This window comes from Hemicordylus capensis, chromosome 6 (assembly GCF_027244095.1).
Source record: "Hemicordylus capensis ecotype Gifberg chromosome 6, rHemCap1.1.pri, whole genome shotgun sequence".
Taxonomy (NCBI): domain Eukaryota; kingdom Metazoa; phylum Chordata; class Lepidosauria; order Squamata; family Cordylidae; genus Hemicordylus; species Hemicordylus capensis.
In genome coordinates, this window is record NC_069662.1 from 8,657,195 (window position 1) to 8,676,026 (window position 18,832).

General features: G+C 46.5%; 2 protein-coding genes across 2 annotated transcripts; both read right to left on the reverse strand.

The window, feature by feature from the left end:
* Nucleotides 1-6,387: 6,387 nt before the first annotated feature.
* Nucleotides 6,388-7,332, reverse strand: LOC128330707 (olfactory receptor 10S1-like). The gene has a single exon (XM_053263933.1). It carries the CDS (start codon nucleotides 7,330-7,332, stop codon nucleotides 6,388-6,390), a length of 945 nt encoding a protein of 314 aa, XP_053119908.1.
* Nucleotides 7,333-14,344: 7,012 nt separating this feature from the next.
* Nucleotides 14,345-15,283, reverse strand: LOC128329694 (olfactory receptor 10G6-like). Its single transcript, XM_053261271.1, has one exon. The coding sequence runs from the start codon at nucleotides 15,281-15,283 to the stop codon at nucleotides 14,345-14,347; it is 939 nt and encodes a 312-aa protein (XP_053117246.1).
* Nucleotides 15,284-18,832: the final 3,549 nt, after the last annotated feature.

An 18,832-nucleotide genomic window follows, 5' to 3' on the forward strand; every position in this document is an offset into this window, starting at 1 on the left:
AGAAGACTTTTGAGGATACCATGGACAGCCACGAAAACAAACAAATCAGTCCAGAATTTTCACTCAAGGCACAAATGACCAGGCTCAAACTATCATACTTGGGACACATCATGTGAAGACCCAGCTCCCTTGAGAAGTCCGTAATGCTGGGGAAAGTTGAAGGCAAAAGAAGAGGACGACCAGCAGCAAGGTGGATGGACTCGATCACTACAGCAATGAATGCACCACTGTGAGACCTTAAAGGCCACGTTGGACAGGTCATCCTGGAGAGAATCTATCTATGTTGTCACTAAGAGTAGACACTGACTTGACAGCACTTAATCAATCAATCAATCAATCAATCAATAGTAACCAGTGGTTTCCAACCTGTGGAACTCCAGGCATTGCTGGACTACAACAATACATTGTGGCTGGGGATGATGGGAGTTGTAGTTCAGCAACAACTGGAGGACCACAGGTTGGGAAGCATTGATAGTATATTTTATCGGAGGCTTCTCTGAGAGCTTCAGTTGAAGGTGATTTTAAAATGTTGGGAATAATTAATACATAATCTCTCAAACACAAACATCTCCTTGGTTGGTATTTTTTTGAAGCCAGCCATACAAATGAATACTGCAGACAGAATTCAGATTTCTGCAATGTGTAATTGGGTAGGTGAAGCTTAGGAGGAGCTTAGGAAGTGGACTCGTATGAGCCTCCTAGAGAAGCCCTCAATCAGGGAAGGCTTCCACCCTGATCTTTAAGGGAGAGTAGAGCCACATCAGGATGGCTGAGCACCATCTCTCAGATTGGTAGTGCACAGAGCTAACAGCCCACAGCACCTCCATCCTGTCTGGATTAAGAGTTTTACTGTCATTTATAGTCACCAGTGGACCCCCAACCTGTGGACCTCCGGGTGTTGGGTACAGATGTTCAGGAGTCAAGAAATGTTGGCCGAGTTCACCAGCCAGACAAAATATTTCACTCTGGATGGTTTCTTGAGCTGTGTTGATACATTACTTGTCAGAATTCTTTTCATTCATCGTCATACAGGCATCATCTTTTACTCATCTTGGACTAGCAGACTTGTGGGTTTCTTGAGCCCTACAGATGTTAGAATTTCTGTTGTCCTCAGTGAAATATGGGAGGGTAGGCAATAGCAGAAGGCTGGGGGTCCTGACTGAGCCTCTGGAAGCATCGGGTGAGGGTGGACCTTGGGGAAAGGCCTGTCCACAGGCCCACTGCCCCATAGCACACCCAAGCTTACCAGTGGAGCACAGTTCCAGCTGATCCTAAGCCTCAGTCCAGGCAGAAGCTGTCTAGGGGTGTGCACAGAAGCACTTCGGGTGGTTCAGTTTGAGTCCGAACCAGACTCAAACCAAGCCACTTGGTCCTCACCAGCCAGCAGTCCGATTCATGCCAAGAACCAGGGTTGAAGCAGGTCAACTCTGGTTCTAGGGCTTGTAAAGGGGAACCCAGTAAGGATTACCCTTTACAAGCACCGGGGGAACCCAATGGGGTCAGTCAATCCTAAGAGATAGGCGAGCGCCATTCCGAAGGGACGGGCAATGGCAGGCGGAGGCAGATGGGAGGTTACTTTTCCCACTGTGGCGCAGCACCTCGGGGGGGGGGGGGGGTGAGCCAGTAGCAGCTCCCTTAGGCCCCACCTGCACTCCCTCCATCAGCTCAGGCTGGCGGGGGCCTGGTTCATGCATGTGCAGAGGCCATTTGCATGAGCACCAGTCCAAGATGATGGGCAGAGTGCCATCGGGGCCTAGAGGAGCTGCTGCTGCCTCCCCCCCCACCCTCAAGGAGCTGGGCCACCATGCGGGTGGGCAAGGTAACCTCCCACCTGCCCCCTACCCTCCCTTTTAAAACCCCATAGGGTTCCCCCAGTGTTTGTAAAGGGGAGATGTACCAGATGTAGACAGAATGAAGCTTGAATATCCATGTTAATTCAATTCTTAATCCCACAGTAGGCGAGATAAAAGCAGACACAGCCACTGGAAGAGGTGGGGGCTTGTTTGCCAGTGGAGCCTGAAGTAGAACCGGAAGCTCATTTGTTGAGCATGCAGAACAGGGCCTTCTCAGTGGTTGCCCCAGGCTGTGGAAGTGCATGCCTCCCTCACTCCCAGTCCTTCGGAGGAGACTGCCCCTTTCAAGCAGGCCTTTGGTTGATGAGTAGCTCTCCGTTGTAACTGGCTGTTGACTTTTAGTATTGTTTGAATGAAATTTTATTATTTGCTGTTTTTAATGTGTTATCCACCACCCTAGGGTCCTGGGCTGAAGGGCAGTATACAAATGGAAATAAATAAAGCCCTTCTTGAAATCCAGTCATGAATGAGACCTTGCATTTTCCCAAGAAGGAGAGAAAGAGAAAGAGAAAGAGAAAGAGAAAGAGAGAGAGAGAGTATTTTATTATGCTCTCAGCAGAGCAAAGAAGTCCTATCAGGGGATTTTTCATCAGAAACAATGACCGTGAAAGCTGCTTCTGATAAAAGCATGCCATTTGAGACAATACCGAATTGTATCGGTATCATATTGTATTGAATGTTACTGGAGCATTGGGAGCCTCACCTTGGGAATCACCTTTCTGGCATCACCCCAGAATGCACCCAAAAAGGATGCAATATCATGACATCACATCCTTTTCCTGGGGCATTCTGGGGTGATCCTAGGAAGGGGAAGTGATGCTTTCAAATGCAGCCGCCTAAAAGGCAGCCACATCCTGTGCAGAAGCCGCTTCTTCATTCAAAGGTAAGACCCCACTCCATCCCTTTCTGATGTATCAAGCTGGTACTGGTTATTAGCATGATTATTAGCATTATTAACATGATGGGATGACGGCGAGGATCAGTCCACTATACAGACTCTCTCTCTCTTTCAGAGCTGGCCCATGCACAGCAATAAAGATCCAAATGAAGAAAGCTGCACTAGTGCAAGAAGATCGCGCCACTGCCCTATATCACAGGGGGGTTGGGAACTGCACTCTTGCACAGACGTTCCCCGCAAAGCGTATGAAGCGTGCCACAGCTCGAGCACCTTGTTGCACCTGTGCAAAACAAGTGTGCACTAGCACAGCACTACTCTGGAATGCCAGCTTCATATGTAGCACAACTCACTAGTGCAATAGTCTAGCAAATGTTTGCACAAGCGCAGTGTGAGGAGGTCGGCTGGCGAATTTTTGGTGACCCCACAGAACTGCAGCAAATTTGTAGCTCTGGAGTTAAGCTGAGGGTTGTTAGCAGAAACACATCCAGACAAGGCAAATACCTTTGTCAATTGTTCTGCTCCACCTTGCAGATTCCCAGTTGCTAAGAGCAAAATGTTTCCACCCTAACTTCTGATCCCCACCGGACCTCATTAGAGATACCCGTAGCATCTCCCGGCTCTTAACTTTGCCGAGTCTTTAATTGTCGCTGCAGCCGCTAATGGTGTCAGAACATGCCATTCCCCCAGGTTAATTAAGCAGAGTCTGTGATTAAAGTCCCCCGGCATCTTGTTAGGTGAAGCCACTGAAGGCACCAAAGTTTGGATGTTTGGGACCCCGTCAAGGGAATTCAATGCCCAAAGCAATTCCTGGCACAGCAGAAATGGAATGGAGCCAGGCAAAGCCACAGTTAGAGTCTGCAAATCCCTGAAGGCCAATTATGGTGAAACAGGTAGCAACAGGTGTCTTGGAAGGACAGGTGCGCTGTTGCTATGAATCAGGATTGCTGTGCAGGCAGCAGCGGATTTAATGTTCAATTGCGGTAACCGGAGGTCACTTTTTTTGGCCTCATTAGCACTGTGCACCACATGGAATTCTTCTCTCGGTGGGTCTCTTTCCAATGAAATGAGCAGCACTGGCTGTCAAGCAGATGTTGAGGACAGAATAAAGTGTATCATGTAACATTTCCAAGCCAAATGGCCTCATATAACCTTACAGATCACGGCACTCAGGGGAGTAAGAAACATGTTGCCTTCCACTCATGGGGATCCTGCTGGTTCATTGGATGTAGGGTGGAACGAGTATAGGAATGGCATTTCTTAAGAGCGGAAACAGGTGAGCCCTCTGTGATGTTATCACAACATGGATTGTACCATTTCAGGCTGCAAGGGGAGAAGGGACATTTCAATGCTCCATCACATTAAAAAAAAAATTAAACTTCTTTCACATAGAAAACTGACTTGTGAGGAGAAAGCGAACCTAGAATTGTCTTGCTGACACACTAGCTTTGTGAGCTTTTAATAAGGGCAGGGTTCGAACTCTCTATTTACTCTCCCCTGTGGTCTTTGATGATACAGTCTAGTGCTGTGTGAACTTCTGATGGAAAAATTCCAGGAGTTCTGGGTTTGTTTAATGAGCAGAGGCCAAGTCGTCCATCAGATCCAAGCATTTATTGAGCACAACATGCCAGGTGTCTCTTTTCCAAGAACACACACTTAGGCTTTTTGGAAAGAATCTTTATACGGTTTACAGGCTATAGGAATGCATACAGAGCCTATCAGAGGCCACGTTTCATGGTATACACCAATCATACTAGTTCAAGCAGAATAAAGTTCAGCCATTGGCAGACAAGAAGAACCAATTGCAAGGCAGAAACCAGCAATAATGCACGAATCAGCTTTAGCTCCCTAATCAGGGAGGGTAAGGGATGTTCAACAGGTGCTTATCTCTAGCCAGGCAGGGCAGAGTATTGTTTCCAAGAAAAGGGGCTCTGTAACAGCAGGGTGCAGAAACTTGTGACCTTTAGGACTTACGTAGGCAAAACAACTAGGTGAAAGGGGGCAGTGGAATTTTACTTCATCACTTCCCTCAACTCAACTTGGAACTGGGCTCAGCAGACCAAAGATTACGAACCTGGCTTGGTGTTGTTGTTTTTCCCCCTGAGCCCAGAAACCCCGTTGTGCTCCCAGTGGCATCATCAGGCTGAAAATTCTCCACATGACCACTGGCTGCCCCATTCCTGTCACCCAAAGTTTGCCTTAAGGCAGAAGCTGGAGCAGCAGCAATCAGGTCTACCAGTTGCCTAGGACACTAAAATCTCTTTGTCTCAGGTGCCGGGCATACTGGAACATATAGTTTCCCAGGGCACCTTAAGTAATCAGTAGGAACATTAGGTGGCCTGGATCTAAGTGTCCCAAGGTTCCTTGAATCTGGGACACTGTCATGAACATCTCAGCAGTTATCCGGATGCAAGGAAGCCTAGGACATGTCATTTCCAGGGCAATTCATGTCCCTATTGAGCACCCAGGCACCCTGGGAAATGTTATGTCCCAGGGCTCCTTACACTCTGCATGAACACAGATACCCAGTCTACTAGCTGAGACCAAGAATAACTTTTTCAGTGAAAAGGCACTCAATTTCTAACGCATGTTTATATTCCCAGCCATGTCAGCATGGACTTCAGTGACACTGCTAGCAAAGTCTGTGAAGCTACATCATGTCACCTGTTTCAGCCCTTATTTATTGCAAATATTTAGCAGACTTGTGAAATAATATTCTTATGCATTATTTAGCATAGGAGAGAATATGCCGGAGAATTATTCTATCCATTCTATTAAACGTATCATGGAATATTCTTTTACAAGTCTAATATTTAGATGGATCCTTCCACCTCCTCCCAAAGCCACAAATACTTTTAAATCAGCATAAACAGGCTACATTTAAACATAAAGGCTCATATTCAGGGGATGTTCGCAGCCACAGGTGCCTCAACAGTAGTTGCTAAGTTTCATCTGAAAAATCAGCAATTTCCCTCTCTCACCAACCCATCCTGCCAGATGTGACACACCGGGAACTCCTGTTCGCACTCAGGAGAGATTTTATTTATTTAAAATATTTATACCCTGCCCCTCCGGAACATTACTGCTCAGGACAGCTTACCACATTAACAAAAGAGATCCAACAAGAACAATAATAATTAATAAATGTTAAAAAGTTAAAAACCAAGCTAAAACCACATTTGAAAATTACAGATTTTGAAAGTTTCAAATTAAAAGTTATTAATGAAAAGCTATAAATGAAGTAACCTACCCGATATAAGCAGCAAAAAAAATATTTAATAGCCTCTCTGAAAAGATGTATCTTCCATTGTTTCTTAAAAACAATGAGAGAGGTTCCAAGCCACTGTCAAAAATGAAAGCATAGACTTCTATCAAAAGATGGCCATTTTATTTTGCATTAAAAGCACAGATGTTGACAAAGTTGTTCCTGGGGGTACAGTTTCCATCTGCTACAAGGAAATTGCATTTTTTTTTTCTTTTAACAAGGAATCACAATATTTTATCACTAGGAATAAAAATGGGGATAAGGCAGGGGAACTGCCTCCGTTTGCCCCCCCACCCCACCAGCAGACACCCATGGCTCCTAACCCTACTTGAAGTCAATATTGCCTATCTGTTTCCTCCGATGAATTGCCCATCCTACTTGCCCTGAGAAACCACTTGCCTATAGAACAGTTTCCTTAATGCTCTTTGCACTTCTTTGTTCCTCAGCGTATAGATGAATGGGTTCAACATGGGGGTGATGATGGTGTAGAACACAGCCAGTGGCCCATAGCTGGAGTCACTGGAAGATGGACGCATGTATATAAAGACAGGAGGCCCATAGTAGAGGAGCACCACCGTGAGGTGAGCGCTGCAAGTGGAGAAAGCACAAAGCCTTCCCTGCCTTGTTCGGATTTTCAAAATGGCAGAAGCAATGTAAGCATAGGAGACACAGATGAGTACAAGGCAGCCAGCAGCTACCACTCCAATGTTGGCCAGGATGACTGTTTGGTTCACCACTGTGTCAGCACAAGCCAGCTTGAGTACTGGTGGTATGTCACAAAAGAAATAGTCCACTTGGTTGGGACCACAGTAGGGCAGTCGGAAGGTGAGGCTGGCATGTATTGCTGCATGAAAGGATCCTGTTAACCATGTACCAACTGCAAGTTGAAAGCAGACCTTCCTGTTCATCAGTGTGGCGTAATTCAGGGGATGGCAGATGGCAAGATAACGGTCGTAAGCCATCACAGTGTACAGGAAACACTCGGTGCTTGCCAGGAAGTGGAAGGCATAGAGCTGGGCAATGCAACCTCCAAAGGAGATGGCTCTGTAGCTGGACACCATGAAACCAGCGAGGATTTTGGGCACAGTGACAGAGGAGAGAGAGGCATCGAGAACAGAGAGGTTGCAGAGAAAGAAATACATGGGAAGACCATGAAGTTGAGGTTCAGATAAGATGGTGAACAAGATCAGGAAGTTCCCCATCACTGTCAAGATGTAGATGGTCAAGAAGATGAGGAAGAACAGCAGGGGGGATTGTGTGGTATTTGGTAGCCCCCCAAGGACAAACACAGTCACCTTGGTTTGGTTGCCTGGCTCCATCTGATAGAAGAACAATAATCTAGTTTGATGAATGCAGAATAGAAAATAATCATTGTGATGGCTGTAGCATGATCATGATGACATCATAGGCAGCTTCAGATTGTATTTTTAAAAATGCCCCGCTGTAGCCGTGTACAGTGGGGCAAAGGAGCAGGAAGTCCCGCCCCTGCTCACATTTACAGCAGGGCTCATCAGAAGAGGGTAGAGTTCTACCCATGATGGTGGGTGCTCCTGTGATTGTGAGGGTGGATTGACCCAATCTCACAATAACGGGAGCAAACGCCAAGACAGGTATGGCTCTGCCCTGTTCAGATAAGCCCCACTGTAAGTGTGAGCAGCAGGGCATGTGGATGATTGATGTGGTGGGGGCAGGATTTCCTCCCCCTTTGCCCCACTGTACATAGCTATAGAGGGCCATTTTTATAAAGTCTGAAGAGGGCTCATGAGTCTATATATTTGCCAAGTGGTGGCCTACACTGAAATAAAATGCCACCCAAATTTAAACATGGCCCAATTTTCAAAAAATTCAGTTTCAACATTTCAAAACTGGAATTGGATGCCTGAAAAATGCTTTCCAAATGAATTTCCAAATCACCTTGGAGAGATCAATGGAATAGCTACATGCTGATCTCTCAAAAGGCCCTCACCCTTTGTCTTTTGAAACATGGTCTTGCTTCAGGAAAATATAGAATTACGGTTTCCTTTTTTTTTTCTTGACAGAGGCGAACTCCTATGTCATGCGCAGTAGGATAGATGCAGCTGGTGATTCCTTCCCAGTGCAAAGATGCAGCTATGTAAAGCGCTGCCCCTGTTAATCTCTACCTGTTGTTGCGGGTTGCTTCTAATTAGATAACTGTTTTTTTTTTAATGTCTTTTAAAAATTGTTTTGTATTTTATTTAGTATTTTTTCACTGCCCTTTTTTTTTTTTTTTGGTCTGTTATGATGTAATGTGTTGTGTGTTTTTAACTCATGTTTTAATGTTGTGTTGTAAGCCGCCGAGAGAACAATTTGTTATGGGGCAGCTAACAAATAGTGAGGCTATTCTCACAATGGGGGAGAACTGGGCCAAGGGAGCCTAGCCCGGTTCTTCCCCATCATGGAAACCACCGAGCTCGCAGGTGAGCCAGTGGTTCCAAAGCAGCTAGCTCACCTAAGAACCCCTCCCCTTAAACCAGGTTAATGGAGCAAGCGCTCTGTTAACCTGATTTTCTTGGTCGTGAGACACCGCGGTGTGTCTCTGCACCAAGGTGACTCACAAGGAGACCCCAACTAGGAGGCTAAAACAAGCCTCCTGGCCTCGGGGGTCTCCCCAGAATGCCTCGTGCACCTGCGCAGGTAATTCTGAGACTTCTGGGGGCTGGGCCACCCCCGATCCCTGCAGCCCCTACCTGCTCCGCGATGGAGCTGGTAATCATGTGGGCAGCCGATCCAGCTGCACAGGGCTGAGAGCCTGCTCGTCTGTGGGGAGAGCAGGCTAAGCCCGCTCTCCCCACAGAACCTGGTAAGGCTCTACACACGGATTATTATAATAATATTATCTATTATAACTGTCACCTTCAGACATAATACCTAACCGCAGGTCCATTGGACCCGTGGTTCCGTGCCTCCTCCCCCCACCCGCATTCTGACAAAATGGAGAGCTGCCTCTCTGTAGACACAGTGACTGCAGAGGGGGCGGGAACTGGTTGCTGTTGCTTCCTTCTTTAATGAAGGACAGCCCCGCCAGCCAATGGCAGCCGGAGGGAGGGAGTTGCTTCGGTTCTGAAGTGAGGGAAGAGCTTCGGTTCGGAGCTTCAACTCCGGTTCCCTGAGGGGGAAACTGTGGTGCCAGTGTTTGGTTGCAAAGCTGGCACTGCAGAAATGGAGTTGTTGTTGTTGTTGTTGTTGTTGTTGTTGTTGTTGTTGTTGTTGGCATCAAAACTCCACTCTGAACCAAAGGTTCAGAATGAAGTTCAGGAGGGAAACCACAGGTCCCTTTCTGCCACGAACTCCGGTTACCTGCATTTGGATATATGGCTATGGAACCCTGAGGTGAAGGGACCTCCTGTTTCCTGTTACATCCAAATGCAGCCAACATTTCACATGCTCAGCAGCTTTAAGCCAGTGGTTCCCAACTGGGAACCTCCGGAGGTTGCTGAACTACAACTCCCATCAGCCCCAGATACAACTTATTGTGGCTGGGGATGATGGGAACTGTAGTTCAGCAACCTCTGGAGGCTCCCAGTTTGGGAACCACTGCCTTAAGGTATATCAGGAAACTGTAGAGTGTGCAGTGTGAACGGGAAGCTTTTTGCTGAGGTACCCTGCCGCCCCAAATGCATTAAAAACTGGGAGCACTGGAGGGGGGAAAGCGGCGGGAGGGGTAAGTACACTCTCCCCCACCCTTAAAGAGCCCCCCTCCCCAGTGCCGGGCCACGGAGGTGCGGTTCCATGCACACCACTAATTGAAGCTTTCCAGAAATGCCTGCTGTTTGCTTCCACCTGATGCTCAACTTAGATATTTGTGAATAAATGTAATATTACAAAGACACCATATGTTTTCAGTGATCTCTCCTCCAAAGGAAGCCCAAAGCCAAATAGCACTGCCCCAGAAATTCTCAATACTCGGGGAAGTGGTGAGCATGTGACAATACACACTCTGAATTTTTAAAAGTGCTTTTGTTTTTGCTTTTATTTAGATAGAATATTCAGATACACTCACCTCCTGTAAAGCTGGCATGCGATGGACTCCAACACTGCTTTCAATATGGCCCCCTTCTTGAGGACCCAAACTATATACTTCTGCTGCCAAAGACTATGGCCCTCTGGGAACATTATCTATAGCTACCTGGGAGCTATATATCTCTATCTATATATCTTTGCCTGGTGTAAAGAGGGAATGAAGAAAGCTTCTAATGAGGGCGTGGGGGTAGCTATAATTGAACACGGGGTGGGCAAATGTCCCTGGATCTCTGAAGGAGCGGGGCCTGTCAGCAGGGTGACAGCTAACTCTTTGCTCAACCCCTCATGCCTCTCTGAAGAAGAAGATGGGGGAGTGGCAAGCCAAGGGCCCATCTTCAATGTTTGTCCCAGGGTCCACTCCATCCTTGTTGCACCAGTGACATGCCAAATAGTCTTGTCTTTCTCCTCCCAACAGGGACACATATCCAGCCAGGGAACATATAATAGACACCTCTGGGTACTCCGCTAGGAGCATAGCAATAATGGATGATTAATTCCCATTGGCAGCTTAGAGGCTGAGGAAATCCCTGGTTTGAATCAGCCATGAGTTCCCTCGGTGGCCTTCTGCAAGGCTCTCTCCTTCAGCCTCAGACCTCCATCTGAGCATATTGCTGAGGCTCCTCATTTCCCTGAGTGGTGATGACAGGAGCAGAGGCAGGCTGACGGTGGCCTATGTGTGGCGGCGGCCACCACAGCCCCCTGGCCCCACCCCCACGCCTGACATCAGATGCGCCCAGCTAGCCATGCCCCCGTGTCTGACATCAGACACGGGGGCATGGTCTCCTTGGGTTTTTCACCTCAACAAGAGTGACCATATGCAAAGGAAGGCACGGGATTCCTATTCCTGTAACAGTTCATATGGAAGAGGGCATTTTGGCAGCTGTAGCTCCTCCTTTCAACGGGGCCGCGTGGCCCCCTTTGGAGAGGAGATGGCCTGTGCAGGTGCCCAGCCTGCTTGAGTCACCTGCTTCTTGAGGGCTGCTCTAGGGGAAAGCATCGAGCCCCCACCTCGCCCTCCTCTGAGGCAGCTGCTACTCCTCTTCCCCCTCGAGGGCGGTGGCCGTGAGGGTGCTCTCACTTCCACCTCAGGGCAGGAGGCAGGCATGGCTGTGGCAGGAGGAGCCGGAGGCAAATCACACTGTCAGGCGGAAGGAGGAGGAAATGTTGCAACTCCCCCGCTCGCACAGGTTCTGTCCCGCACATTCAGCCCCACTTCATGATTCATGAGCTCCGGGTGGGCAGACAGCCTTCCTGCGCGAAGAGCCAGCACAGCTTCCACTTCCAAAGGCTCTGTCACCAGCCCAGGCTGAAGGGATGGGAAGGAGCCAGGAAGCAAGATGGGAAGTGAGCCAGGAAGCAAGCTGGGAAGCGAGCCAGGAAGCAAGCTGGGGCAGTCACCCTTCCATGTGCAATCAGTGGCTGCTGGACACGACTACCCTGCTGCTGCCCTGCCGCCTCCCCGCCGCTGTTGCTCCCGGGACTTCTCTTCAAATCCCCGCTCATCTCACACTCGAGAGTCACTCCGGCCGTGCTGCCAACGCAGAGTGGGCCAATTTTGGCTGAAATAACACCCCCACGTCTGACGTCAGATGCAGGGGGGGTGTCCGGGGCCTTGCTCACAGCCCCTGATTGGGGACAGCCCAGGTTCTTTGAACCCGTTCGCCCAATGGTGGCTCTGTCCCTGGGTAATGAGTTAAAGAGGTTGCACGACAAGGGTCCAGGGTGAGTTGAGTGCCAGGATCTGGGCAGCTCTGGGGCAATGCCTTGCACTGGGTCCCTTATGGTGTCCTCCTGGACCTCCAGCCAGTGTTTCCTATAACAGGGATTCCCAGATGCCATTGACTACAACTCCCATCATCCCCAGCCAAAGACCATTGCAGGTAGGGATTATAAGAGTTGCAGTCAACAACATCTGGGAATCCCTGTTACAGGGAATGCCGTGATGGGCCCCTCAACCCCTGTAGTGCCTAGGCATGGGGAAAGGGGAACAGACCAGGCATCAGGTGAGGGGGAGGAAAGCAGATAGATGCTTCTCCATCCATATTGCTCCAAAGGCAGCATCCACTGCCACCTATGTCTACCATCACCCAGTTAACTTTTCCATTGGGAGATGGTGAGCAACCTAAGAAGAGCCTTGCTGGATCAAGCCCAAGGCCCATCTAGCCCAGCATCCTGTTTCTCACAGTGGCCTACCAGATGGCTCTGGGGAGCCCACAAGCAGAAAATAAAGGCCTGCCTCCCCTCCTGCTCTTGCTCCCCGGCAACTGGTATTTTGAGGCATCCTGCCTCTGAGCCTGGATCAAGCCACCAAGAGTAGCGGCTATTGAGCTTCCTCTTTATATCACTCTTGTTGACTCAGTCGCCCCTGTTCCTGATGTCTCAGTGGCCCGGTTCAGACATTGCACGGAACAGTGGCTCCAATGGACCCACTTCACCCCACTCCCCGCATTCTCCTATCAGTGTTCCAACAACAGGAATAGCTGTCTCTATGCGGTCGGTGAGACTGCAGAGAGGTGGGGGAGCTGGCTGTGTGGGCTTCCTTCTTAATAGGACAGCCCATCAGGCCAGAGGGAGCCAACCTCACTCTTCTGATCGAATTCATCATCCTGGATTTTTCTGAAGTGCAGCGCCTTTGGGGCTTCTTTTTTGCTTTTTTCCTAGTCATTTTGCTTTTTTCCTAGTCATATATCTTGTGACTTTGCTTGGGAAGACCATCATTGTCCTCACTATCTGCCTGAACCCTCAGCTTCATTCCCTGATGTACTATTTCCTCTGTCAACTGTCCTTCAATATTTCAAATGTTTCAATATTTGATCTTTGATCGTAAATAAAGAGATGTATGTATGCATACATACAGCATGACCTGTGAAAGGGCCTATGTGTATAAAATGAGTATACACATAGGATCTGTATGTACAGTCAGAGACCTACCTATGAAAGGGTTTCTACATCTCTCAGGAGTATTCAGTTGTTACGTTCATCCACATTTTCATAGGTTTTGCCAAAAGCACAGTGAGGTGGGAGTCAGGACAACAGATGTGCTCACTCTGTAGGTGTTCATTTCAACATGTGAAGAGACCTAGAAATATAGTTTTCACTATTTATTTATTTATTATTTATTTATTTAACATATTTTTATACCGCCCAAGACTTACATCTCTGGGCGGTTTACAAGATAAAAACAAAAGTAAAACATTAATTAAAAACAAAAACAAGGAATTTAAAAACAAGGAATTTAAAACACAATTTAAAATTTTAAAACAATATTCTAAAAACAACATTGAAACAATCAAAACAATATCAGTTAATATGCTTATATCAGCATTTCAAATTGATTAATAGCCAGACAGGAGGATTGACAATCATACTTCAGCCTTGTGATCTTGGAAACTGACTTCCTGTGTTTGACAATGTATATTATTATTATCCTATTTGCACACAATCTACCAGATGTTATTGACTGGATTTGGTAATTATCGGGCCCTTTCCAAGGGTCTAGGATAACTTAAGATAAATTAAAGATATTGTCATAGTATTCGTGCTGTCCCGAGTAGTGTGCCCTTCTGTAGTTGATGTGTTGTAATCATAATAATAATAATTGACAATAAAATACTGGCATCCCAGGTCCTTGGGAAGGACTCGATGTCTGGATAAAACAAACCAGTCAATAACACCTGTCTGACTGTGTAAACAAGAAATAATAATAATAATTATTATTATTATTATTAATTATTTATTTATTTATTTATTTAGTACATTTACATACCACCCCATACAAAAAAGTCCCTGGGTGATTCACAATATAAAACCAATTAATATGTAGTCCTGGCCATATTTGCTTGATTCATTTTAAACATATTTTAGTAGGAACATTTACCCCCAGTATGTTGCAATTTGAAAAAAGTCATCTTCAAAAACAAGCACTTCAAATGAAGCAATCAAACCTTCTTTTGTATGTGAACTTAGCACCAAAACTAAAACAAATAAATAAATAATGGCATGATCAACATGAAAGAAACCCCTATCTCAAAAGGTAAAAAATAATAATAATTGAATCAACATGAAAGAAACCCACTCAACCCACTCATGACTCACACTTCCTTTCCCCCAAACTTTAAGAAGTAGTTTAACTAGCAACATTCTTGGAACCAGCCAAATCGCAACATGGACTGGCCCCAGTGGCCCACAGGAAAATGGATACATTGATTGTATGCACCTACAATGTCTTATACCCATTTTATGAATGAGAACAATGAATGGCAAGTAAAATCCTCTTAGCTGCACAGTGAATTATTCTATAGGTAAAGATGTCTTTCTGCTCCATAGCTTCCTTAAAGCACATTTCATCTCTTTATTCCTCAGTGTGTATATGATGGGATTCAGAAGTGGGGTCACCGTGGTGTAGAACACAGCAATCACGCCATCCAATGGATCTTGGGACCCTGGCCTCAGATAGATGAACACTAAGGGAACATAATAAGTCACCACCACAGTGATGTGAGCTGCACAAGTGGAGAAGGCTCTCTGCCGACCTGTGGCACTATTGATCCTCAGGATGGCAGAGATGATGTACACGTAGGATGTGAGGATGAGGACAAAGCAGGTCATGGCCAAAAAGCCAATGTCTACGAAGGTCATCATCTCGTTGAGTGCTGTGTCGGCGCAGGCCAATTTCAACACAGCTGGGATGTCGCAGAAGATATAACCCACCTGGTTCCCATGACCGTAAGGCAAGTGAAAGGTGAGGCTGGTTTGTATCATGGAGTGCAGAGAACCACCAAACCAGGTTCCAAAGGAGAGGCAGAGACAGGCTTTACGGTTCATGAGGATGCCGTAGCGGAGTGGCTTGCAGATGGCCAGGAAGCGGTCGTAGGCCATCACAGTGTAGAGGAAGCATTCCGTGCAGCCCAGGAAGTGAAAGAAGAACAACTGGGCCACACAGCCCCCAAACGAGATGGCCCCGCCACCCTGTACAAATCCAGCCACCACCTTGGGCACCACCACGGAGGAAACAGTCATGTCCAAGAAGGACAAGTGGCAAAGGAACCAGTACATTGGCTTGTGCAACCGGGGCTCACATGCCACAGCCAAGAGAATAAGCAGGTTTCCAAAGAAAGTCAGCAGGTAGATGAGTGAAAAGAAGAGGAACAAGGGGACACGCAGGTCATGTGGATAAGGGAAACCCACAATGATGAAGTGATACCATCCTGTTTGGTTTTCACACTCCATTCATGCACTACTTGTCTGTGATGTGAACTGGGACCACCTTCGTATTCTCAGTAATTACTCTGCAAAACACAAAGTACAAAAATGCAAAATACAGATGGCATGCCATATCATAAGAACATAGGAAGCTGCCTTATAGTGAGTTAGACCACTGGTCGATCTAGCTCAGAATTGTCCACACAGACTGGCAGTAGCTTCTCCAAGGTTGCAAGCAAGACTCTCTCTCAGCTGTATCTTGGAGATGCCAGGGAGGGAACTTGTCACCTCAGATGCCCTTCCTAAAGTGGCTCTATCTTTTAAGGGGGACTTCTTACAGTATTCACACATTTAGTCTCCCATTCAACCAGGGAGGAACCTGCTTAGCAAAGGGGACAATTCAGGGTTCCTACCACAAGACCAACTCTCCTCCCGAATAGGCATCAACTGTCTATACAAGTAGGATTACATGTAATCTTCTATGTCATTCCTATAAATCACATATATATTCGTTATCTTACTTTAAGGCAGGGAAGAGCCACTCCTGACCACATTGTGTATGTAGCACCGGCCATTTAATGGTACTCAGACATGGGGTGGGTGTTGGGGCTACAAGGCATGGCCCCCGAGGGGCAGAGGCCCAGGTTCTTTGAACCTGGTCGCCCAGAGGTGGCTACGCCCCTGACTGTGCATTTGTATCAGGTTGTATTGTGTTGCTATGATCCAATTAATAATACAGTACATCCCCCTATAGGGAGAGGCTCTGCCCATGTGGGGAGAGACAAGTGGAAATGGTTACCCATGTGCTGTTGGAATGTTTGTTCTATACAGACCTGCGTCGGGATCTCATTTACCCTTTGATGGCTAAATGCCCAGGTCTTGACTCTCTTCAGATGATTGGCAGGCTGTTGGAAGAAAGTAATTCCAGCATTACCAGACAGATGGCAAAATTTTGTAGCGCAGCCTTCCTTTTGCTTAAGAGCTTAAAAACGGGGAAATAGGTGATGGATGGCCAGTGTAACTTTTGAAGCTATAGAGTGGATAACTGTAGGTGGGCACTCAGGTATTGGGATCATTTGTATAGTAACAGCAAATCTAACAACTAAATTTTCCCGAGCTCTTGAATTGTTTAACCCCCTTTAGATTCAGGAGTCGGGAAGGCAACTGTTTAAATCTTGATCTGTATGTAATAATCTCACAAGTATGGAATGCTGCTGTCTCCTTTTATCCTAAGTTATGTATTTTTAGTAGTTTTGGTAGATCCATTTTCAGTACCTTGATCTATGTTCAGCAGGACTTTTTTAGTCTATTTGGTTTTATAGTTTGTAGTAGAAGTTTGACTATTTTATCTTCTACATTTGTTTTAACCTTATGCTGGTTGCTGACTGAAATAAAGAGATTTGATTGGATTAATATAGTACATATAGGCTGAGTTCAGATGTACAAAGTAACCACAGTTATAGCTGGCTGAGGTTGTAACTGCAGTATGCCTGAACGTGCAAAACAGCAGTTACGGGCCAAAAGCTAACTTGAATCTTCCTCACCAAACTCCAGTTGAAACCTTCAGCTATCTCTACATTTCGCCGCCAACAACTGAGGTTTTGCCTTAGAAGCATTATGCCCAGATGTTGACTCAGTTGTATAACCAAATGTACAACCGCGGTTTTGTGCCTATTCCAAGCTCCAATCATAGAGGCAGCATGGATGTGCCTCAGCGGCTGAGTGAGGCTTCCCTCTCCCTGAACCGGAGTTTGGCTAACCACGGTTTGGTGAACGTCTGTGGTGCGATTTGGAGTTAAGAACTGAAACCTCAGCTGTGCTCAACTCTAGTTAACTTGTACGTCTGAACCAAGCCATAAAGTCCGTTTATATCATATATTCAATTTGCAACATGTTTAAAGTAGGACTGAAATTATTTAAATGGTGTTGGTGTGGGGAGGGTTTCTAAATCAAGTGTTCAGTATCCATGTGGATATTCCAAACTTAAAGTGTTCATCATCTGAACTTCTATTTCTGAGCTTTTATTTCAAATTAAGTATTTGAGAGTTTTACTTGATTACTCCAACCCTAATTTGGAAGCAATTCCTATTGGCTGACCTACAGATGAAGTTACTCAATAGTACTACATGGGAATTGTTCTTGAGAACTGCTTCATTTTAATAAGACTACTCAGGAGTAATGTCATCTGGAGGCTGCCCAATAGAGCTTGCAAATCAACTTGGGTGGTTGGAGCAGTAAATGCAGTTTTCGATTTTGATGTGGATTTCAGCTTTCACTGCTCAGATATGTGCATCAACATTTTTCACTCTAGAGCTAGAATCTTACCTTTCAACTAAGTCCGTGCTGGACATTCTGAAACCTGTAGAGTAGCTTTAAGCTGCAGTGCTTTGCAGAGTCTCCTTCTCCTTCTTTTTCAACATTTCACCCACCCACCATTTGCAGATCTAAAGCTGATGCTTAGCTGTTCTCGTCTTGTCTCTTTAAATAGACTTCAAAGAAGCCAATAGTGAGTTCCTTCCACACTGGAAGGAGAATCTCTGATCACAAGGCAACAGAAGTCACTCCAGAAGCTATGCTAAGCATAAATGAATAGCCCTGCCTCTGTTGAGTATCTTGGCCAGTGGTTCTTCTGAGATTCGATCAACTCTTTACTTAATTTTAAGTAATTTTAAGTAATTTATGTTATCATGTCCACTCCCACCACCACCACTCCCCATTTCAGGAATCTGTTTTCCCTCAAGACTATCCACAGTTAGCAGTGGGATTTCATTTATCAACCCCCTGACACACACACAAAAATTAACCATGTCTCCTGTTGGCAAACTCTAATGAGCCTTATTTTAAAAGGGAGGGAGCAAGGGAGGGAGGAGCAAGGGAGGGAGGGAAGGGGAGCTGAAAAACAGATGACTTATTTCATTATCTGAAGGAAAGAGGCTGGAGCACAATTGTCCCACAGACTAGTGATGAAATAGATTTAAGTGAGGGAGACCTTCAAGCTAATTTCAGATTTGTATTCTAATTTCTCCTCAGCTTATGAGATGATCGCTCATCACCTCCTCCTTTGATGGCTCAAGATGACACCAGAACAAAGAAAAATTGTCATGGTGAGGTCTGGTTAGCTGTGCTCACACCCAGACAGAGCCAGCATCTTGTAGTGGTTAAAGTGAACATAGGAAGCTGCTTTCTACCAAGTCAGACCAATGTCCATAGAGCTCAGAATAGTTGACAGAGACTGGCAGCAGCTTCTCCAAGGTTGCAGGCAGGAGTCTCTCTCAGCCCTGTCTTGGAGACTCTGCCAGGGAGAGAACTAGGAACCTTCTGCATGCAAGCATGGAGGTGCCCTTCCCAGAGCAAGGGGAATATCTTACAGTGCACACATTAGGGCTGAGTGAACCAGCTTGAGGTTTTGGGGCCTCTCCGGGCTTCCCTCGGCTCACAGCCCCTGGGGTTTGGTCCACTGTGACAAAGCATGCTCTTGGAATGGTAGACCTGGGCCAAGCAGTCTAGGAAGACCCAACACATTCCTGCCCCCATGTTGGCTTGCCGGCCAGGGATTAGCCTTCTCCTGAAAGGGTC

What these genes read in the sequence shown, in the direction of transcription:
- LOC128330707 (XM_053263933.1), bottom strand. Translation starts at nt 7,332, where the DNA reads ATGGAGCCAGGCAACCAAACCAAGGTGACTGTGTTTGTCCTTGGGGGG.
- LOC128329694 (XM_053261271.1), bottom strand. Translation starts at nt 15,283, where the DNA reads ATGGAGTGTGAAAACCAAACAGGATGGTATCACTTCATCATTGTGGGT.